Source organism: Mandrillus leucophaeus, unplaced genomic scaffold, assembly GCF_000951045.1.
Source record: "Mandrillus leucophaeus isolate KB7577 unplaced genomic scaffold, Mleu.le_1.0 Scaffold145, whole genome shotgun sequence".
Taxonomy (NCBI): domain Eukaryota; kingdom Metazoa; phylum Chordata; class Mammalia; order Primates; family Cercopithecidae; genus Mandrillus; species Mandrillus leucophaeus.
Window position 1 is genome coordinate 86,208 of NW_012101421.1, and position 24,016 is coordinate 110,223.

The 24,016-nt window shown below is 36.9% G+C and overlaps 1 protein-coding gene across 1 annotated transcript in view; it reads right to left on the bottom strand.

Moving 5' to 3' along the window:
* DSC3 (desmocollin 3) overlaps nucleotides 1-23,700 on the bottom strand; it is a 48,686-nt gene extending 24,986 nt beyond the window's left edge. The window contains exons 1-7 of the mRNA XM_011974363.1: nucleotides 23,420-23,700; nucleotides 13,288-13,372; nucleotides 12,051-12,250; nucleotides 10,586-10,705; nucleotides 6,805-6,960; nucleotides 5,397-5,541; nucleotides 3,375-3,541 (exon numbers count right to left, since the gene is read on the bottom strand). Coding sequence (XP_011829753.1) covers nucleotides 3,375-3,541; nucleotides 5,397-5,541; nucleotides 6,805-6,960; nucleotides 10,586-10,705; nucleotides 12,051-12,250; nucleotides 13,288-13,372; nucleotides 23,420-23,488 — 942 coding nt within the window. The 5' untranslated portion in view covers nucleotides 23,489-23,700. The remainder of the gene's footprint in view (nucleotides 1-3,374; nucleotides 3,542-5,396; nucleotides 5,542-6,804; nucleotides 6,961-10,585; nucleotides 10,706-12,050; nucleotides 12,251-13,287; nucleotides 13,373-23,419) is intronic.
* Between the last annotated feature and the right edge of the window lie 316 nt (nucleotides 23,701-24,016).

The window sequence follows — 24,016 nt, forward strand, 5'->3', positions numbered from 1 at the left end:
TAAATAAATAAATAATAAATTACAAAGACCCTTACTCAGAAATAGTACTTATGCTTTAAGTAACAGGTAATAGCTAAAAGGTTTTTGGAAGTCGTAAGGGCAACACAAAATAAGAACATTTTAGTTTGGTTTAGTTTAGTTTTGTTTTGTTTTGAGATAGTCTCACACTGTCACCCAGGCTGGAGTAGAGTGGCGTCATCTCGGCTCACTGCAACCTCTGTCCCCTGAGTTCAAATGATTCTCCTGCCTCAGCCTCCCTAGTAGCTAGGATTATAGGTGCCCACCACAACGCCCAGCTAATTTTTTGTATTTTTGTAGAGTCGGGGTTTCACCATGTTGGCCAGGCTGGTCTCAAGCTCTTGACCTCATGATTCACCCGCGTTGGCCTCCCAAAGTGCTGGGATTACAGACACGAGACACCACGCCCGGCCAGAACATTTGAGTGTTTAAAAAATATATTCTTAAGGAAGTTTTGGCATAATTTGGAGTAAGCTGAAAAATCTAAGCAATCAGTTGAAACTCGCCTGCAGCAATCATCTAAAACAGATGGCTTGGGCCAGCACAGTGGCTGACGCCTGTAATCCCAGCACTTTGGGAGGCCAATGTAGAAGGATCACTTGAGGCCACGAGTTTGACTCAGGCCTGGGCAATATAGCTCATCTCTACAAAAAAATAAAAGTTTAGCTGGGCACGGTGATGTGTCTGTACTCCCAAGCTACTTGAGAAGCTGAAGTGGATGGACCCTTGAGTGGAAGTTTGAGGTAACAGTGAGTTATGATCACACCACAGCATTAAAGCCTGAGCGACAGAGCAAGATCTCTTCTCTAAACAACAAACAAATAAATAAATAGGGCAGGTGTCCCAAATCTGAGGCAGTAGCAATGAGGACAAAGAGAAAGGATGGCAGGAAAGTTACTTGGGAGTTAAAATGGAGTAGGACTTAACAGTAAATTCAATATACAAATCAAGAGAGAAAGAAGGGATCGAGAATGATTTTCAGGTGTCCCATTTGGAGAGATAAGAAGACGGGGGCACCACCAAACAATACAGGAAATTCAGGAGAACAATTCTCAGAGGAAGTAAACACTACTGAGGTTGGCAAAGGGGTAGAAATACTGAGTTTTGTTTTGCGTATGTTGAATCTTATGTGCCAAAAGGAAATCTAAGGAGTAAAGTCCAAAAGACACCTGGATATATGGCTTCATATGTACCAAAGAGATCATGGCCAGAAATGTCTATCCAGAAGTCATCAGTATGTACATGATGGTTGAAATTATGGCAGGAATCAGATTATTCAATTCAGGAGAGGTTGCAGATGAGAAGAGCCTAGGATATAAGGACCTACAGCATTCCTACCACGAAGGGAATAAGAAGACTATGCAAAGGCCACTAAAAAGGAAAGATCACAGAAGCAGGAGGAAGACCAGAAATCTAAGGGAAGAGAGAGTGTTAACAAGTGTCAGCAATAGACAGGGACTTAAGGTTGCTGTTAGATTTGGCAATGAAATTTTGCAGATGGTGTGGTGATAGTGAATTGAAGTCATTAATTTGTGGTACAATCATCTTTGTGGCCTTCTTCTTTTATCTTACTATTCTTTAGTCAGGTTTTTATTCTTTTATTTTTCTTCATTTTTTGTTTCCTTCTGTCTCTTCCCTCAGTCTTTATTTTACTTGAACTCCCTTCCATACTGAAAATGAATATTCTGGCCATGGCTCACGCCTGTAAATTCCAACACTTTGGGAGGCTGAGGCAGGCTTATTGCTTGAGCACAAGAGTCTAGACCAACGTGGGCAGCATGGCAAAACCCTGTCTCCACAAACAATTGAAAAAAAGCCATTTTTTTTTTACAGGACCATGTGCGTCCTGTAATCCCAGCTACACAGGAGGCTGAGGTGGGAGGATTGTTTGAGCCCAGGAGGTAGAGGTTGCAGTACACCATGATTGTGCCATTGCACTTCAGCCTGGGCAACAGAGCGAGACCCCCTCTCAAAAAAAAAAAAAAAAAACAAACAGAGAAAGTAAACCAATATTCCCAACTTAAAATGCTCTTCCCATATGCTTTAAGAATCCCTGATATTCTGTTTATCTTCCTCTAAATTCATTTTTTTTAATCTCCCATGATTTTTACTTCTCATGTTGTTCCCCTCAATGCTCCATGGTTATTGCCCACAAAATCCTGGTAGATTTTTTCTTCATCAGGAAAGTAGCAGACCTGGGTTTAATCCTAAAACTGTGTCTTACAAGTTGTAGACCCCTAAATTTAATTTTTCTAAACTTCATTTTTAAAAATGTGATGACTAAAATCTGTTAACTTGCAAAGTTTCGATTATTCACTTGATTACCACATCATCTCTACATACTCCACAGACACAAAAGCACATTTGGATTTTCTCCTTAAAACTTTCCCACTTATTACTATCCTTATGTATTTTATCTATAACATAAAATGCTCCAGCCCCACAGAAAATAAAAAGAACGATAATTAAAACGTTTGTACTACTTCTCAGGGATTCCCACCATCCCTCCCTGTTTCTTTGTCATCAAATCCCATTGATTTCTTCCTTATATTTTCCAGTGATATTGACTCTTCTGTATAAGGTATTCTAGTTGTAGTGGGAAACATTGAACTATTCTAATAAAGCTGTTTTGTGCATATAAAATTGATTCATCTGCCTTAGTCAATAATGCATGATTGCTGACAAAATAGAACAATAAAAACTAAAGATAAGATTCAGTGCAATAATTTGACTTGAGCAAGTCAATCAAGGTTTCTGTCACATTTTTCCTTTACAGATTGGATATAACACCTATCTAGTCAAACAAAAATATTCTAAAGGGCAAATAAAAGTATGCATTAAGAAGTTCAATATATAAAGTACTAGATACATGACAATATGTTATTACTATCATCCAAAAAAGTGTTACATATTTCTAATAATCCATCCATTTTATTTCAACTAATCCTTTTCCCACTAAAAAAAAATATATAGCTATAATAATTAAAGTAGAAATCAGGGCATGATCTACACGCATAGAACAAGCAAAACTGATTGTCCTACAAGAAAATTGAGACCTTTGCTGAATTGGAACCAACTAGCCACACATAAGAAAAAAAAAATTTTTAATGAAATTTTTTCTTTTCTCATCCCTTCTAAATGCCAATTGATCTGCATTTCTAGTCCTTATGGCTACTCTAACATAAGGAAATAGAAATAATATTTTTTAAAAAAAACAGAAAAAATGTTAGGAATTCTTACTGTCTTATGCCTAAAATAAAATTAAACTATTAATCCACAGGATAGCAAGTTATAATAAATGGGGGAGGGAAGCGTAATCCTCAGCGAAATGAAATTCTACGGAGTGTGAGAGCTACCTCTCTGTCCAAATAATGAGAGACTGTGGTGATTACACCTGTGCTGGGATGCACAGAAAACAGCCCAGGCGATCTTGGTGTCTGCTGCAAAATGCTGTATTTCAGGCGCGTGTGCATTGTGTCCGGTTCATCTCTGTCTGTGGCACAAACCACGCCCACTGTAGTACCTACACATTAAAAAATGAAAGAGCCTTTAATTTTCAGAATTGCTAAATATATTTTCAAAATTCTTAAAATGCTAACAATGATGGTGGAAACCTAATTTAAAATGTATTTATTACCAGAGTATTATTTCATCTTTAGATAGGACTGATGAAGATAACTTCAAATTTATCACACAAAACACTCTGATGCTGAAAATGAAGGTATACTTTTGTTTTGCTCACAGTTTAACACATTTGATCATAAATTACTAAAGAAATTAGTTAAATGGCAGTCAAAAATAATTTGAATACATATCTGCACATATTTCAATAACAAACCTAGCTGGAGGAATAAAGCATGTGTCCTTAATAATCAGATTTTTTAAAAATTGGACTTTTGATTGATAGCCAAATCAAGACTGATTAGGGGTATGCAGTAATAATATAGATGATCGATTGACCTTTAGTAGTCCAGCCTCTCCTTTCTATACTCTTTTTGCTACTTCCTGATTTGATTTGTTCTAATAAACCAGTTTAGTATCACAGCCTCAACTGATCTGAACCTACTGATAAAATGTGCTTAAAGTACCTTGGGTTAAGCTGCGCATCAAAGTGTTTGTCCTTTATTTTTCTCTGTTACTATGGAAGAGAACAGAATCCTCAAGAAAGCCTGAAACCAATTACCCCTTTTGGAAAAAGGGAAAGCATACCCCATTGCTAATTAATTAAAGGCAATATAATGTCAATGTAATGTCATAGAATTGTAAGGCTAAAACCATTATAGGTCATCTAATGTAATGAGCTCATTTTACATGTAAGAAACCTCAGAGGGACTTCCATAAGTTTCCACAGTGAGTTAGTAACAGACCCTACATTAAAAACTATGTTTTCTATGCTATAGTGGCCATTTTATTATCTGTGTGTATTCCATAACATCATGTTGTAAACCTTCACTATACACAATAGTGTATACACAGTAAAATATATTTAAAAAGAAACAAAACTAAGTTTCCTAAACTCCAAACCAATAATTTTAAAAAAATTTTAAAACTGTACCATAGAAGTTAACATCTATGACATCAAGTTAACAAAGGAAAACATGGAGGGAAAAAGCAGATATAATATTGCAGTGACGATCTAAGCAACTACTGAAAACTTTAAAAAGCAAATTGGCAAAGTCATCCTTTATGACTGAATCCTCCTCCTTTAAACTTTATTGTGAGTAGTTATTCTCCATATTACAAGTCTCAGAAGCCATCATAAGTGCCACATTTTAAGGGCCAGGTAAACTAAAATACTTCAGTTTTCCACAGGTAAGAGCAAGTGTTTAGAATGGAGAACATTTGATGTAAGTTTCTCTGAAGTTATTCTGGTATTCATTCTAAATTGGAAGTAGTGAGGTAGTAGTTTTAAAAGAAGAGAATATGAATAGGAACATAAAAAAAATTGTACCCTCAGAGGAAACCATTTAACACCTTCCTAAATAAAAGCTCAAAAAAAAAAAAAAAAACCATACCGATTTTAGTTTTATTGTTCATTCCACCCTGCATGTCCTCTCTTGGAGTTGAGAATAATGAAAAACTCACATAATGAGGAAATGAAATAAAATATATAAACTAAGTATCATACAGAGCTTGAATAACTATTAGCTGCCTTTACAGTTAATTAGTATCATATTGACAACGACAAAAACTTCTGTACTATCTGGGTAAGGCACATATTGATTGAAAGTGATGGGATTAAGTGTTTTCTGGTAAGTAGATACTAGTTCAGCGTTATCTCAGGCTGATCTGGCCTTGAGTGTAAAAAGCTCAATGTCTTTTAAAATGTACACACACATGTTTAAAATGATTCTTTTTATTCTTAAAAACAGACTTACCAAGTCTACTACTTTCTGAAACTTCAAAATTATAAATTGCTTCTGTGAAAACAGGGTGGTTGTCATTTTCATCTTCTACTCTGATGGGTAGTGGGAGAGGCAGATCTGCTGAATATCCATCTGCAGTTGACGCATAAGCAATCAACTGCAAAACAGCAAGAAGAAAGTTCCATTAATATCAGATTCTGGCAAGACAGAATAAGATGCTTTCTCTACTACCTGCTTTGAAATCTTTTCAATAATAAACTACTTTGAAGTTTTTGTATTCACTAGGTTTTTAATTATCAAAGCACCAAATGGAGAAACACTTTACTGCGAAGATCATCCAGTATGTGGTGGAAATGGCTATCGCAAATAAAACCGAGGTCAGAGTACAGTGAAGTCGGGGCTGACTCTGTCCATTAGACTGAGGAATTAAATGTGAATATAAATTATCTCTGTAATCAGAAAATTATGCTGGAGAGAACAATTAAACTCACTGCAATGGGAAAAATTCCTACTACATTATCTAAATAAAGCAGCAATGCCCAATTTGTAACTACTGAGCTGTTATTATTTTACCTAATAGACCACATATTTGTAAGAATTTTTCTGACGAAATACATGCACTAATTTCCCCATTGCTGATTAAAGGCAATGTAATGTCAAATAGAATGTATTTCTATTCAACATGTGATTACAACACTGAATTGAAAATTTTCTAAGCAAATGCAGAGCATGTCACGTGGGGGACATCAGTCATGTTTGTTTACACAGCATCTCTTCTCTCTTTTTGTAGGAACAGAATCTCTCTTTCCAATAATCATTCCATCAGAATCACAGGAATGACACATGACCTCCCAGCGTTTACCATATTATACTGAAAATTATCTGAGTTATTTCCCATTGACTATAAGCTCATCTAGATCAGAATACTGGCTTATTAACCCTTATTTGAGTTTGGTCTCCCACTTTCACTTTCTTATGTAGTTCTCAGATGTGATCAAATAATCATCTGTGTGGAAAAAAGGCAAAAATGGAAGTAAGAGCAGTATAGAAAGAAGATTCTTCCAATCAACTGTAGACATGCCTTGAAGTGAGGAAAAGGTGCCAGTAACCAGTGAGAAAGAGAGAGAGATTATCTCATAAGCAAAACCAACTGTTTGGAAATTTACTGACATTTACATCTAAATACATTGAAATTTACATTCCAGTATTGAACCTCTTTGCTTCATTTCAGGCTTACCTAACAGCAGTTGAGACAAAGAGCTGACCAAGTATTCCAAAATGTTGCACATTCTATTTCCCCTTGATTCTAAGATACCCTCTAAGAAGGGAGTGCAAGGAGACAGGAAAGAGTAGCTGGAGTAAGCATCAGAAGAAACATAGTTTAATAATTTAAAGTCAGGCATATCAATAAAAGTCCTACATCAAAAACATCATATTCTTCACGATCCACAGGCTGAGTGCAAAATAGATTTCCAGTGTCTCTTTCTATATAAAACAAATTTAAAGGTTCTTGATCAACTCCACGTCCACTTATTGAGTAGAAGACAGTATAGTTCTGTGCTGCATCAGATTCAACCTAAAAGTGGAAAAAAAGTATGAAAACAATTAAAACTAAATTCAGTTACAATTTTTAAAATGCAGCTGATGTATCTTTTCATTTTAAAGAGATAATTTCAATAGAAAAGATAGAAAAGAACAATAATAACCATTGTTGGCAAGGGTAAGGCAAACAAGGATTCTCATATGAAGAAGGGAATCCCAATTGGAATGTACCTTAGGAAGAAAACTGACAAAAATTAAAAGAATAAGCTATGAAGATAAACAGGGAAGGATCTTTCTGGCAGAGAAAATAGGAAGTGCAAGGGAACAGGCCGGGGTTTTGCCTAGCATGTTCAAGGAGTAGCAAGAAAGTCACTGTGATTGGAATAGAAAGAGCATGGAAAAAAGAAGTAGCACATAAAGAGGTAGTGAGGTAATAGGGGCCACATCACATTGGAGAATTCGAGGATGCTGCCTTATCCTTGGAGTCAAATGGAAAACCACTGGAGAATTTAGACAAGAGTAACATCATCTGATTTATATCCTCAAAGGTAATACCTGCTGTTTTGTCAAGCATGACTAGATGTGGTTGGATGGGTAAGGGAAAAAGCAGGTAGACCGCTGAGGAAGTTACTGCAAAAACCCAGAGAGAGACTGTAGTTAGTTAGACTAACATGATAGCCATAGGGGTGGTGAGAAGTGGTTAGATTCTGGACATAATTTAAAGGTACAGTCATCAAAATTTTTGATGGGTTGGATGTGTGGTATAAAGATGGAAGTCAAGGATGCTATGTCGGAGGGTGCTAGTATCTCTTAATATCTATTCTTCCCATCTTCCTTAGTATTCGAATTTGTAGTCATCACAGGGTTGCCCAGAAGAAAGGATTTCTCAGTCACCCTTGCAATTAGTTAGAGCCACATGCAAAGGTCGGGTCAAGGGAACACGAACAGAAATGATATGTGCAAAATCCAGTTGTGCTCTAGAAGGTGAGAAAGTGTCTTCTCCCTGTTGGACACAGAGGTGAGTCATCTGGAACCTGCAGGGACAGCCAAGATAAAAAGTAAAGAAACCTGTGTCCTTGGTGTTTTCTCAAATTAGAGCCTTTTTTACCAGATCACACTTTTACAAGAAAGGAATAAACTTCTGTCTTGCTTAAGCCACTATTATTTGGGATTTCAGTAAAATATACCTATGCCAATACTGTATAATACAGAAATCAAATAACTATGAGAAGAATAGACATATAGGCTAAATTGAAGCTCAATATCTGTTTCATTTTCCTTCTACAGTGTCTTCTCATAGTGCAGATGCTAGAAATGTTCAAACAAAAATAAACCAAAATCCCCAAATTTTGCAGAATCTCTTGAAACCAGAGTTCTGGATTTAAACATGGATGGTCAGATGTGTAGGCAGGTGTCTCATTTTTGCTGCTTCTGTTATTTTTGCTGGCATCACAGTTTGCATTTCTTTCTTTGTTTCTTTCTTTCTTTCTTTCTTTTCTTTCTTTTTTTGAGGTAGGCAGGTGTCTCATTTTTGCTACTTCTGCTATTTTTTTCTGACATCTCAGTTCAGATGCGTTTGTTTTCCTTCCTTCCTTCTTTCCTTCCTTCCCTCCTCCCTCTCTCCCTCCATTCCTCCCTCCCTCCCTCACTCCCTCACTCCCTCACTCCCTCCCTTCCTTCCTTCTTTCCTTCCTTTTCTGCAATAGCATATGTACTACTAGATATTCGCCAACTTTGTGTTACAAAATAAGATACAGATCAATCTTTTCACTGATGCTGGTTGGCACAGTTCAGAGACTGTTCTGAAGTTGCATGAGGAGGAATATGGCTATGGTGTTTCCCTCACTGTGCCAGTGGCACTTTGGTTCTTGAAATAATGTCTTCTCTATCATGGAGAAGCAATATGTCCCTTGGTTGTAGATCCTGTGGTGTAGCTAGCTTGAGGATTTGTTCCTGAAAGTTCAACTAAAGTTTGTTTCTTCAGCCCTCTGGACAATTCTGTAAACTCTTTAATAAATGGTAATAAATCCTTATCTGTTAAGAACTTAGACAGAAGTATGTTTTCTGCAGCTTAAACTTTATGAATCAGACTCCAATGCCCAGAGAGTTAGAAGGATTGAACTCTGCTAATTGAGATGACTGTTTTTAGGAGAAATAACAAGCATTTTATTTCCATAAGTTTAGTTTGAAACCCTATTAAGCTTCCAAGTGTTAATATCAATTAGATAGTTTGGACTGGAAATGCCAAGTTTTAAGTATTCAGTGTATAAATAGTATTTAGAGTTAGGAGATCTGATGAGATCACTGAGAGAGTAAATATCAAGAAACAAGAGATAAGATTCATTGACTGAGCCCTGGAGCTCTCCAAAGTTTAGAGACTGGGACAGCAGGCTGGGAGGATGGATGAGGAAGATCCAACCAAACCTACTAAGGAGTGATCAACGAAGTAAGTGGAAAACTAGATGAGTGGTGTCCTAGGAGCCAAATAAAGAAACATTTCCAAAATAAGGGAAAGGTCAGCTATGTCAAATGTAAATATGTCAAGGAAATGAGGACTGAGATGGTGACTGGTTTTGCAAAGCAAAGGGTAAAACTAGCTATGATTGGCACAGCTTTGGCAATTAGAAATCATTTCTTAACATGCTTCATCAGTGTTCAAGTTATAATATTCATGAAGAATAAACAAATATCTAGCACTGGGGTAGAATAAAAAGTAAGTGTGAATGACGGTGGAAGGATAGTTAAAAACTGAAACAATTAGTACACAGGTTACACCATTAGTATTAAATATCAAGTACACTATTGGAAATTTAAGGGGAAAAAGACAAGCAGAAGGCCACAGGCCTACTTCAGTAATGGTTTCAGTTGTGCATGTTCCATTTGGATCTTAATGAGAAAAGTAAACCTGATCATGTCAGTAATCTGCTTAAGAATTTCTCCTTGTTATTAAGATAAAATTAAACTTACTAGTAGAATGCACATAGTCCATAGTGGTTTGACCCCTACCTCCTTCTTCAGCCTCATCTACCTGCTCCATTCCATCACAACTTGGAAGCCTAAGCCACCCAGAGCTCCTCTAAGGAGCTCTCACTTCTGTACTTCCCTCTTCTTCTACAGTTATTCACCTGCAGAAAAGTTTTCCATTCTTCAGGACTCAACTCGGTTTTCTCCTTCTCTAAGCCTTCTCTTGTTTTTTACCACCTTACCTCAGGGTTTAATGTTCATCTCATTTGTTACCAAATCACCAAATAGCTCTATACTAGAATCATAGCACTCATCACTAAAAGTTGTAATTATTATCCTACTTTTGTCTCCTTCACGAGGCCAGTAAACCACATGAGAGCAAGGGCCATGACTAAATTTACTTCTATCTTTAGGACCTAGAGCAGTACCTCCCACAGGATAGAGTAAGTGCTCAGTAACTCCCTGCTAAATGAATGAATAAACAAATAAAGATCATTCAATGGCTTTAGAGCCTTTCTCAGTGGAAACCTATTATTAGGTTTTTAGTGATTTTATTTCTCATTTTACTTTTGTTACACCTCATGAACATCTTTAATCAGATCTGTTTATTTTTATATGTTTAAAGAGGTATTAAATCTCAATGAAACAGACTCTTAGAATTAAAGCAATCCTAACCAGAAAAGATGTAAACCTACTTGTTGAAGAAACAAAGGGAAAGGGCCCAAGGAATTCTCTTGCATAGAGCAAGGAATAGGTGCCCATCTCCTCTTGGCACGCCTGAGGACAGTTTCTCTAGTGTGTCTTGTCTTCAGTACCTGAATTTAGAGAAAAACAAATACATAAATAAACAAAAGCATCACAGTCTACATTGTGTAAAATAGTGGACAGCTCATAAACCTAATCCTTCTTTAGAGGTTCAGTGTCAGGCATTTCCACGCTAAAGCTAAACCAGTTAATAAAGTCTTTCTGCATTAGAAGGGTGAGAAAGAATATATCCAGATTTTATAGGTTTCAAGAAACAGAGAATTTCTTTTTGTACACCATTCTAACGCTGACTATACTTTCATGTTAGGAAAATCACCATTATATGCTTAGCTCTTCTTGCTTTGTCCCAAATAGAGATATAGAACACATTCTCTCTACAACAATCTCCAGATAGCACTTACCTGTTCTTTTAGTTAAAAGCTCATGCCCTTAGGTCACAGAAAGAAAATATATGTCCTTCACTGCCACAGTGCTCTATATACACTGTCTGATATGGTAGCCCTTGGCCACCATAAGTCATGTGATTATTTAAATTTAAATTAACTGGCATTAAATAACATAAGAAGCTCTATCCTTCGGTTGCACTAGCCACATGCCAAGTGCAGAGTAGCCATTAATATTGAGCTACCATATCAAACAGTGCGGACAGTGCACGTCTCTATCACGGGAGAAAGTTCTATTAGACTTTTTAGTGATGTCCATCTCATTTCATGATGCAGCAAGGGAGATATTTTATTTCATGAGAATTAATTAATAAATAATTGCATTAAACATTTAGCAAAGTGCTAAGCTGTAACTTAAATTAGCTTTATTGTTGATACAGTTAACACAGATTAGGTGTAATCCAGCCTAAAACTTTCATCATTTTGTGACTACTTTCATAATGGCATTCCTCACTGTAAAGGCTTTGCATTAAAAAAATTCTGAATTCTATAATAGAGGGATAATCAAACCGACACCAGTGCACAAAAGACAATAGTTAGAGTTTAGAGGTGGAAGAAGCCCTCACAGAGGAGAAATAATTTAGGTTTAATAAAGTAAAACCAAAACCAGAGTTCAGCAAGTGTTAAGAAAGAGAGAGAGGGAGAGACAAGAGAGTGAGGTAGAGAGAAAGATAGAAAAAGGAAGAGAGGGAAGGTGACAGGGAGGGAAGAAAGGGAAGGGGAAAGAGAAGGGGAAGGAAAGGAGAAGGAAAAGGGAAGGAATGAAAAGGACAGGGTGAAAAAATGGAAGGGAAGGAAAAGGGTAAGAAAATGGAAGCGAAGTGAAAGGAAAGGAAACAAAATGAAAACAAAAGGGGAAAATACCCTATTTATCCTTGTTTCTCTTTGCAATTTTTAATGAGAGTATTTTAATGAAAAAAATGCCTGAAAATATTTAATGTACTTTAAATACCTTCTTCTGATGTTCTAGCAGCACAGTAACCTCTTTCTGTGTCTGTTTCCTTTTGTCAGAAAGCCTTATGGTAAATGATCTTTTCTCATCGGACAGTACAACAGCCCTGGCTGTGTACACTGACCCATCACTTAGAACTCTGAAATCAGGATCACTTGACTGGATGAGGTCTGCAGATCTGAAGCACTCTTCCAAATTAACTGCAAGTAAAAATTTCCAAGTTATAAGGTGGAAACACATGAGAAGAAAAAATGTGTTAAAATAATGTATATAATCTTTTTAAAAACCATGAAGTGGGATGAAATCAGCCAATCACTTTGCATTTACCAGAGATCTAAACCTGTTTTTTACATTACTTAAAAAATAATCATTTTCTTTCAGTTAAAAAATAATTATCAACTGTATATTTCTATTAAATAAACCTTTTATTAAATAAAGTTTTAAAAACCTTTATATGCTTCTAATAGACTTATGAAAATGACCTTCCAGATAAAGATGTGGGCATGTTATAATCATGACAAAACTTAGCTACATGCCCCCAACACACCTGGATAAACATATAGAAGAGTTTCCCTAACAATACAATCTGAGGGTTTAAGATACACCTATATTTAGTGAGAAGTCATGAGCCAAAGAGCGATGGAGTGTATGAGTTTGGTAAAGAGTCACATAAGAAAAATCTGATCTCTGAATTTTTCTTCCCACTGGCACTTTTCTGTACACAATTTCCCCTGCAGGCCCACGATACTCTGTGTGTTCCAAGCTTCCCAGGGCCCCACACTGAAACTCCACATTGAGTCTTTCTTCCCTGGGATTTCTGGCCTCTAGTAATGGGTAATAAAATGCATATAAACATCAAAATGTACCTGTCATCCATCCTATTCTTCAACTATTTGTCTTAACAGAAAGCAAATGGATAAATGACTACTCATATAAGTAACAACCTTTCAAAGGATTCATTTGCTCAGTCCATGAGTCGTGTTTACACATTAATTCAAATCTGTCACAGGTGGAAATATTTAGCAAAAAAGTAAAATAAACATCTTTAGGGCTGATAACATATTTCTCTCATCTTCACATTTTTAGAAGAATGATAACTTCTGGTTTACTCCCTGGAGGGACATCCCTTGTTAGTAGATTCAGGCTACCTCCAAAAGGCAAAGGTATGCTCTTTCATGCTCTTTCCAGCCTATGTAAACTAAATTTCTGCTTTAAACAGACTTTTAAAATTTCTCACCTCTGCCAATTATTTTGTCTGCCTCTAGTTTAGAAGGTACATTAAGTATCACTTTTTTGCAGGCTTCACCAGCAAGACTGAAGATCTAGAATTTAAAAGGTCACATTAATACAGTAGAAAATAAAGATTAAAAAACATAATCATATAAATAGATGTAAAACAAGCAACTGACAAAGTCCAACACCCATTTATAACAAACCCCCAGCAAACTAGGAATAGAAAGGGACTTGCTCAATATGATAAAGTTCATTTATGGCAAACAACAACTAACTTCATATTTAAAGGAGAAAGATTGAATTATTTCTTCTAGCATCAGGAATAAGACAATGATGTCTGCTCTGCTCTAACTGCTTCTTTGTTTATATTTATTTATTTATTTATTTATTTTTGTGACTGAGTCTCACTCTATCGCCTAGGCTGGAGTGCAATGGCATGCTCTCAGCTCATGGCACCCTCCACCTCCCAGCTTCAAGCAATTCTCCCGCCTCAGCCTCCCAAGTAGCTGGGATTACAGGCACCCACCACCATGAGCAGCTAATTTTTATAGTTTTAGTAGGGATGGGGTTTCACCATGCTTCTATTTAACATTATACTGCAGCTTCTAGCCAGGAAAATTGCACAAGAAAATAAAATCAAAGGCATCCAAATTGGAAAGGAAAAGGTAAAATTGTTTCTATTCTCAGATGACATAAATTTGTAGATAGAAAATCCTAGGAATCCACTAAAAAACTGTCTAAATAAATGAGTTCAGTAAGGCTACTGGATACAAGATGAACATGTGACTGCATTCCTGTACACTAGCATTGAAAAATTTGAAAACTAAGCAAGAAAATTGATTTGTAGAGTATTAAGAAGAATAAAATACTTAGGAATAAAGGTCATCAAAGAAATAAAATATTATACACTGAAAACCATAAAACATTGCTGAAGGAAATTTTTAAAGACCTAGATAAATAGAGAGATAGCCCATCTTCATGGATCAGAATACACATTCCCAAAATTAATTTACAGATTCAATACAATCTCTATAAAAATCCCAGATAACTTTTTTGAATAAATTGAAAATTAGTCTTTATAGAAATACAAGGTACCCAAATAAAATTGAAAAACAAAAAAAAATTGAAAGACATATTTACCAATTTCAAAACTTGCTACAAAGCTACAATAATCAAAACAGAGTGGTACTGGCAATAGAATAAATATATAGATGAATGGAATAGAACTTAAATGCCAGAAACAAGGCCTTAGATTTATGGTTAGCTTGCAGAAATTTCAAGAGAAATAAATAGTCTATTCAATAAATGGTATTGGGATGATTTGATATCTTCCTGGAAAAAAAAAAAGTGAATTTGAACCCCTACCTCATACTACACATGAAAATTAGCTCAAAATGAACCACAGACATAAATGTAAGAAATAAATTATTTAGAGGTAAACTTGAGAGCAAATCTTTATGATGTTGGGTTAGGAAATGATTTATTATATACAACACCAAAAACACAGTGATAAAGAAAAGTTGTTAAATAATACTTATTCAAAGTAAAAACTTCTGCTCTCCAGAAAAATACCACTTTCTTTACAAAAGTGAAAAATATAACTCATGGGATAGAAGAAAATAGTTTCAAACCAATAAAGGACTGGTATCAAAAATATTTAGAGAATTCCTGCAACACAATAATAAAAAGGCAAATAACACAGAAAAATGGGCAAAGGATTGGAATAGGTATTATCCCAAAAAAGATATTAAAATGGCCAAAAAGTAGATGAAAAGATGCCCAACATCATTAGGTTTTAGGGAAATGGTTATCTAAATGACAATGCAATACCTACTTGCTAGGATAACTAAAATAAATATGACAGAAAATAACAAGTATTGGTGAGGATGTCGAGAAACTGAAACCTCTACACATTGCTGGAGGAAATGTAAAGTGGTGCAGACACTTTGGAAAATAGTTTTGCAATTTCTCAAAAAGTTAAAAATAAACTTAAATGACCCATCAATTCCACTCTTCCTAAATGAAATAAAAACCTATGTCCACACAAAAACTTGTCATGAATATTCACAGTACATACCATCATTCACAACAGGCAAAAAGTGAAAACAATCCATACAACGAAATTTACTTTGTTAAGTACTATGCATGCTACAACAAGGATAAACCTATAAAACATACTCAGTCAAAGAAACTAGAACAAAACAACACATACTGTATGATTTCATTTACATAAAATGTCCACAATAGGTAAATACGCAGGAACAAAGTAAATTTCCATGGGAAGTGCTTGTAAATGGGCATGAGGCTTATTTTTAAAGTGATGAAAAACTTCTAAAATCAGATTGTAGTAATGATTGCACATTCTTCAAATTTACTAAAATTCACTGAATTGTACACTTAACGAAGGTGAATTTTACGAATGTAAATTATATTTCAATAATGCAGTTTGAAACAAAAAAGGGCACTGACGTTGATCGAAAAATGACTCTTTCCAGTTACTTCTACAAATTGGTAGTGAAAGGCCTTGTCAAATTTACAAATTCACAGAAGTAATTTCAACACAATAAAATGGAATAATAACCACAAAGAAGTATTTTATTTCTGATATAATCAAATATAAAATGGATTTCTGCACAAATTAAAAGATTTTAACTCATAGTAACATAACTGTAAATATATCTATATACAAATACATACATTATCAAAATTATTCTAATATGTGATCTAAAATTATTGTACTTCTCAAAAATTCACCTTACCCTCACTTGAATTAGTCAGAATAAATAAAATATCTCAAAAATATGGACAAATAGGGCCAACATATAACAATGCTGTTTAATTTAGGTATAATAAGCCAAGAAGTCGTTTTCAGAAAATCCTAACCAGATTGCAAACTGGGACAATGAAGTAATAAGTTGTTTGCCCTTTAAAAAAAAATCATACATATGCTTAATTTAATATTTTCCTTAAGCATATAGTTGCCACCTTGGGATGAAAAATGGTTTCCTTCAACAAACCACCCATTGGTTGAAATATATTGTAACTCTATAGTTGCTATTTTTGAATCCCAAAAAAACGCTACGCCCAATATATACTTATTCACATCTCTTTTCAAAATATTTCAGCTAACTGAAATATTTAAATCAATTAGAACATAATAAATGCTCTGTGTCCATCTAGATCTTTTAAAAAAATGAATATTTTGCAATTTTTGCTCCATTTTTTAATTAAAATTTACAGATGTGGCTAAAGTCTTATGCTCTATTATATTTCCAACGCTTCTCCAGGGAATAGTTTTTTCAGAAGTTAGAATTTATACTTCCTCAGTAGGATTTTATACTTTTATTATGTAGTATATGCTTGGGCCTATAAAATATAAGCTGGTATTGGGTAGTATGTGTTCATATGCATCCCTTTGCCATTTGCTTTTTTCACCCAACAGTATGTTTGAGATTTTTCCATAAATGTACCACAGTTTATTACTAGTCATTCTTCTATTGATGGTTATTTAGATTGTTTTTCATTTCTTCTATTACAAATGATGCTATGTGAGCAGCACTGCCTACAGCGGAAATTACTGTGCCATACATGAACATCTTCAATTTTATTAGCTATTGCGAAGTTGCTCTCCAAAGTACTAATATCAATTTCTATTAATGCCCCCAGCATATTAAATCTCTCTATTTCCCATATCCTCCCTTACAAATAATTTTATGACTTCTTCCATGTTGCCAACCTAACGGCTGTTTTAATTTGCATTTTATTAATTTTTAGTGAGATTGACTGTATTTTCTTGTGTTTATCTGCCATTTATTTTCTGTAAATTGTCTATTCTTCTCCTTTAATCACTTAAGTTTGCATTTTTTAAATTTATTTTTTTCTTATAGCTTTACATAGTTTGCTTTTTACCTTTTATTACAAAATCTTTTGATAAACAGAGTGCTTCAATTTTGTTTTTTTATTTGACACATCTTTATTAAAATTTTATGTATACCAGATACTCAAAAACTTCGAAGTCCCCATTGCTCAATCTTCTTTTTTAAAGTAGTATTTTTGCTCTTTTTAGACTTTGACTCTCAAAACAATTTTATGATCAGCTGCCCAAGTTCTGTAAAAATTTCTTTTAGGATGTTGATGACATTCCATTTCATTTAAATGTTAATTTAAAGAGAATTTGACATTTAGGGCTCTTGAGACTTTCCATCCACGAACATGATTCATTCTCAATTACTTATGAATTATGTTTCCTTTTTGCTGTTTTTTTTCTCCCCCCCCCCCACCCCCCGCCGAATTTGAGATGGAGTCTCGCTCTGTCACCCAGGCTGGAGTGCAGCGGCATGATCTCGGCTCACTACAACATCTGCCCCGGGGTTCAAGCAGTTCTCCTGCCTCAGCCTCCTGAGTAGCTGAGATTACAGGCGTGCACCACCACGCCCGGCTAATTTTTGTATTTTTAGTAGAGATGGGGTTTCATCATGTTGGCCAGGCTGGTCTCGAATCCTGACCTCGTGATCTGCCTGCCTTAGCCTCCCAAAGTGCTGGGATTACAGGCATGAGCCACTACGCTCAGCCGAATTATGTTTGCTTTTCAATAAAGCTTTGTAATTTTTGCTATAAAGGTCTTTCACATTTTTTGTTACATTTATCTTAGATACATTGATTTGTTGTTGTATGAATGGGATTCCTCTTAACATATTTTTGAGTTGTCCCTTGATAATATATGCAATCATGTAAAAATATTAAGCTTATATTCATGAAACTTGCTTACTTTTATTAGTTCTAGTATCTGTCAATAGATAGTGTTGGATTTTCTATGTAGTTAAACCTGTCGCTGGCAAAATGACAATTAGGTTTATTTTCTTTTAATCCTACAAGTCTTTCATTATTGCTATTTTTTATCTAATATGCTTGTTAGGACTTCTTCTGGAATGCTGAATAGAAACACCTATACTGACCATTATGGATTTGTTTCTAACTTAAAGAGAATATTTTTTATAATTTTGCCATTAATTATGAGTCTTTTTCTTTTTTCCTTCTAACATTCATTCATTCATTCATTTTTCTTAGATATGTTTCATTACATTAAGAGAGTTCACTCTTGGCCAGGTGCAGTGGCTCACACCTGTAATCCCAGCACACTGGAAGGCTGAGGCAGGCAGATCATGAGCTCAGGAGTTCGAGACCAGCTTGACTAACATGGTGAAACCCCGTCTCTACTAAAAATACAAAAATTAGCTGGGTGTGGTGGCGCGAGCCTGTAATCCCAGCTACTCAGGAAGCTGAGGTAGGAGAATCACTTGAATCTGGGAGGCAGAGGTTGTAGTGAGTCAAGATCATGCCATTGCACTGGAGCCTGGTTGACAGAGTGACACTCCATCTCAAAAAAAAAAAAAAGTTCATTCTCTATATTCTGAGTGTACTATGAATTATATGAATTCTTTTAAAATGAACTATTTCCACTTATTTTGAAATAATCAGTTTTTCTCTGTTGATACATTTTCTCTGTTGATTCTATGTTAAAATACAGTAATAGATGTTCTAATGTGAAACCATGTTTCCTTTCCTGAGATAAGCCTTATAGGAACATCATACATTTATGCTTACAAATATATTGGTTTGCTTTCAATTTATCTCAACATTTCACATATTTGTAAGTAAGATCAGGCTACGATTTTTCAACTTCATACAATCCTCATAAAAAGAGTTAAGAAGAGTACTGTATTTTTCTGTTGTTTGAAACAATTTACAGAAAGTACAGACTCTCTGTTCCATATAATTTTGAAAGAATTAACTTATCATAAGCCCGGGCCTGGTGGATCTAAAGAAGTGTGTGTGGAGCTATCTGGCTTCTAATTCAGTTTATTTAATGGTTATAGGTCTATTTAGGTTTTGTATACCTACTCAAGTCAATGTTGGTTATGTGTATTTTGTAAGAAGTTGTCTGTTTTGTCTGTATTTTCAAATTAATTGGAATTATCTATTAATATTATTATTTTACTTTTTAACCTTTGTTCTCTCCAAAACTGTACTTCCTTTTCATTCCTAATATTGTTTTATCTATGCCTTTTCTGTTTTTACTTGTTCAATTGGAGCAGGGTTTTCTCTATACTCAAGAGGTTTGGTTTAGTTGATACCCTCTACTGCTCATTTCTTTCCTTTTTTAAAAATGTTCTGCCTAAAATATATTATAAATACCAAAGATTACATATAGCATACGTGTGTGTTTTAATAAATAATAAAATGAACATTAGGGTACTCACATTCAAGGTTAAGAAATGGAACATTACTAATATTTTCAAAGTTCCTAACTATATAGCAGTAGTTCATTGATTTTCATTGCCACATAGGACTTTATTAGAAAGAATGTACAGTTAATTCATTAAGACAACTTTTGAAAGGGATAATATTCAATATAGACTTCAGTTATAGTATGTTTCTTGAAACTATGAATTCAATTGAGATTATGTTTTTGTGAGGTTTGGATGCATTATTGAAAATAAAATAAAGTAAAAAAATGTAAAGACGCTAGTATATTAACGATGATGAACTAATGACCTTTAAAGTTATTTTATAATAAAAATAACTTCTGTATACAAGAGTGCCCATATTTTAAATTAAAATATAAAAAACTAAGCTTAAAAATGATAATGTAAAGTATTACCTACTGCAGCCTAAGCAAAATAAATTGGTTTGTTGCATTTTACAGTACTAAGCAAATTGTATTAATTGCATGATAGAAAGCTTATCAGACAAATCACTAAATCCTGATTGAAAAATTTAATGCCAAAGAGAGAATGAAAATTAAAGGTGTTGTCTGCAGTTGTTTCACTTTTATGCTAGTGTTTAATTTTATAGTAAATACACAAAGTAGGCTTTCTAAAATGGCACCCTGCTTCAGTAGAGAAAGAAGAAAAAGAATGGAAATTTATGGTATGTCTTAAATGTGAAGAGCATCTTCTGGGTTGAACACAATAATTACAGAATTTTAAACTCTTCATCTCTCCTGTGGCCATAAGTCTTCTTCAGAATGGAAATATTACCTTTCCAATTCTTACCACTTCAAAAAGTAAATTGCAAGATTTACTGCTCTGCATTCTCAGTACTTAGATGAGTATAATAAATTTGTTTCTACCCAAACTCATTGTAAGATGGGAATTCCAGCTATCACACTTTCAGTGGAAAGTATGATTAACTGCAGGTCACCACAGATACCATCTATGGAACAGGACTGCCACATGGGAATTACAACAGGACCAAAAAATGTGCATGAGTTTACATTTATTTATTCAGAACGTGCTTCCGTATCTAGCTGTATCTCAATAGGAACATCAACAATCTCCTTTTAATAAGGTAGCTGACAATGCATCAATCTAAATATACCTATACTACAATTTTGACTTTTTTAAGCTTGCAGTTTTAAAACTAGTTTTCATCTACTTCCTTTATTTGCCATAATCTTCTTTTCGTGAATGTAAAAGTCTTTAGAAATTACTATAGTCCCTTTCATTTTAAAATGATGAATATATCAACTATTATCAAGAGCAAAACAACCACATAAGTTTTTCTGGTATGGACTCACATTATTCACATTAACCCTATAAAATATAAAAATTTGGATGCCTATTTATCAACATAGGTTGCAGGCAGAGTTCATAAACTCCAAAGAGGAAAAGTACAGATTTGAGGGGAGTTATTTCAAAAGTTTCAACTATTTTAGTTCCTTTAGAAAAGGAGCCCGTTTAACAAAATGATGGATTAGCTGTGTCCAAGTATGTGCCATTTATAATGTATAATAGATAACATAATTCTTAAAGTGGATTTGGTAACAGTATCAACACACATTTTTAAAAGAATCGTATTATTTGTAACAGGCAGAAGACAACTGATCTCATGAAAATTAGTTTCCACCATCCCTAACAATTCTGGTTACATTAAGAAGAAAATACACTTTCTGAGGCAATCAAAAACTTAACAATAGTGAGATGCTCCGATATACTTCTTTTTTAGTATTCCCCTCTCATTTTTTTCTTTGTGCGTGTGATTATTAGAAATTGTATTTACACTTCAGAGTGTGGTGGGGCACAGGCTGGGAAGGAGATACAGGAAAAGTGCGGAATGGGAAAATTCCTCAACCTGTTGGGCTGCTTACTGGGAAGACTAAAATTTAACAAGTCTCAGATTCTTGTTAAAGACTTGCTTTGAAAAGCTGTCTCCTTAGAACAAGCAATGTTTTAAAGATAAATAATGGTTTAAAGATACCCATTAAAGTCTCTATAAAATGAAAAGTGTTTCTAAAATGCTATGTCATTAATATTATAGTGAAAAGTTGAGAGTCGTATGAGTCAAAAGGAAGGAAATACAGACATGAGATGGTCAAGAGAAGTGTTAATTTACCCATTCGGTCCGAAACTGCAAGTGTTTGTAAATTGACAATTGCAGATGAAAGCAACTGTCATTTTATGTACACTTTCGGATATTTAAGTCTCCAGATATAGCATTTAATCTAAACTCAATGGAATTATTTTTTTTAAAGAAAATCTTAAACCAGTATATCCTAGATCAAAGCTGAAGCTTCCTCCATTTAGATTTACGCCCACCTTCTTCCTTGCCACAGCCCGACACCCCCACCCATGCCTTGCCAGGACATCTCCTGGTCTTCTATGGCCTCCAGAAACCATGAGCGAATGCGAGAAAATCTGAGAGCAGCACCCGCAGTTTCGTTCCCCATCCTCAATCCCTTTGTAAAGGAAACACAAAACCCCAAATGCATGCTTGTAAACTGAAAAGCTGAAAAAGCTTTTAAATATGTTACAAAAGAACACATTTTGCAAGCAGTTTGCATTTGTAGTCATTTCATAAGCTCAGATACTTTGTCGGAACAGTTCCCGGGCAAATAGATGCGCTTATTTGTCCAATTCCTTCTGCATAAACATATCGTAGATCATAACTACCAATCCCATATTCATATCTCGCTGACCTAAAGGGAGGACAACCCTTAGACCCACTCCCACTTGCCAGGGTGGAGGGCCAGGAAGCAGTGAGAATCCGCGAGACCAGATTCGACTCACTGCCGACGCGGATACTATACACCTCGCTCTTGTCGGACCCCATGCACATCCGTGGATGCGGGGAAGTCGCGGGTCCGCGGATCCCTTCTGAGCGTGCGGAATGAAACTCTGTTGAAGCCTGAAGCTTCGCGTGCAGCCGCGCCGCCAGAGTTCTGAACACTTCAAGTCTCCCGTGTTCTCAGAGCATTGTCTCTAACTTTCTCTCCTAGAGGATTTGGTCCTGGGCGGCAGGTTTCCGGAGACTCGAAACCCCAGGCTGTGCTCTGATCGCTCATTCCTCCGAGTACGACCCAACCCCACCGCATCCATCATCCCGCACCACTGTCACCCTCTACCCGTCTCCCCACCTCGGCCGCATCCCCCAGACACAACACGACCCCAACCCCCATTCTGGCCCAGCCTTCCCACACCTTAGCGCCCCGGGCACATCCCGCCCCCGGCTGGGAGGCTGGCGGGGGTAGACCGCATGCGTGAGCTTCTGAATACCCTTTAGGGGAGATACCGAGAAACCCGCTTCTCAGGGGCAGCCCCACAAAGGGACCGAGGGACACAGCCCCGGCTGCACACACTAACGAACTCATCCAGGTCAACTGGGACCCGGAGCGGGGGAGGGGGCAGCCCCTAAATCCCATTTCACGTCTGTGCTTTGAGCTCTCAGGGATCCTAAAATACTGACCAACAAGCTCTCTTCCTCCCTCTCCACCCAAAGGCGCCCTCCAACCACCACCACCAGCAGCTCCACCACCTGGGGAGGAGCGTGAATCCCAATCCCCTGCCCAACCCGCGACGGCGCCCGCCAGAGCGCAGCGAAGCCTGAGCGCGACTCAGAATTCCGACAATCGAACGCGGTGTCTCAAAACAAAAAGCTGAGTCCAGAGTCGACCAGCAAGCACGCGTTTTCTCTCCTCACTCTTGCAGGCCCGAACTTGGGGCGGCTACCAGACCCGCAGCATTGATCTGAGCCGCGGTGGTCACGTTTCGGCCCGCTTTGGCCCCAGCTCCGCGCAGCGTCCAGAGCCGATCCACCCCCGTCCCCATCCCAGCCCTATCCGGCGAGGTCTGGCTCACCACCAGGGTCAGCAGCAGCTGCCGGCAGGCGGCTCCGCGCACTGAGCGCCGGAGCCCAGCGGCGGCCATCGGGATGCGGGGCAGGGCCAGGAGAACGCGGGCGCCAGGAGGGTGCCCAGAGCGAGACCTGCTGAGGTGTGGGGCGCGGAGGTGCTTTTCTCGCCGCTGCTTGTCTTTAAGTGTCTTTGGCCTCTCTCAGGCTTGCCTGCCCGGGAGCAACTTCACTCCTGAAACCAGATTGGACCCAGAGGACGCGGAGAGGCCACTCCTTGTTATTTCTCAAGTTTTATCATCGCCGGCACAGCTGAGGAGCTGCCCGAGCCTGCCCCTCTGCTCCCCAGCAGCCACCGGGGCGATCGCGCTCGGGAAAGCGGTCTCTGGCGCACCCTCTGCCAGCTCTCCCACGCCCCTCGCCTGCCCCGCAGCGCTGCCGCCCCGCCCGGCCTGCAGAGAGGCCCTGGCAGGCCAGATCGTCCCAGGGCGGCACCATCGCCGGCGCTGCGCGGTGCATCTCAATGCAGAACCCCAATCCGCCCGCAGGGATCCCTGCCTCGACAGGGGCCCTGCTGGATGCCAGGCACACCCTTGTCATTGGAT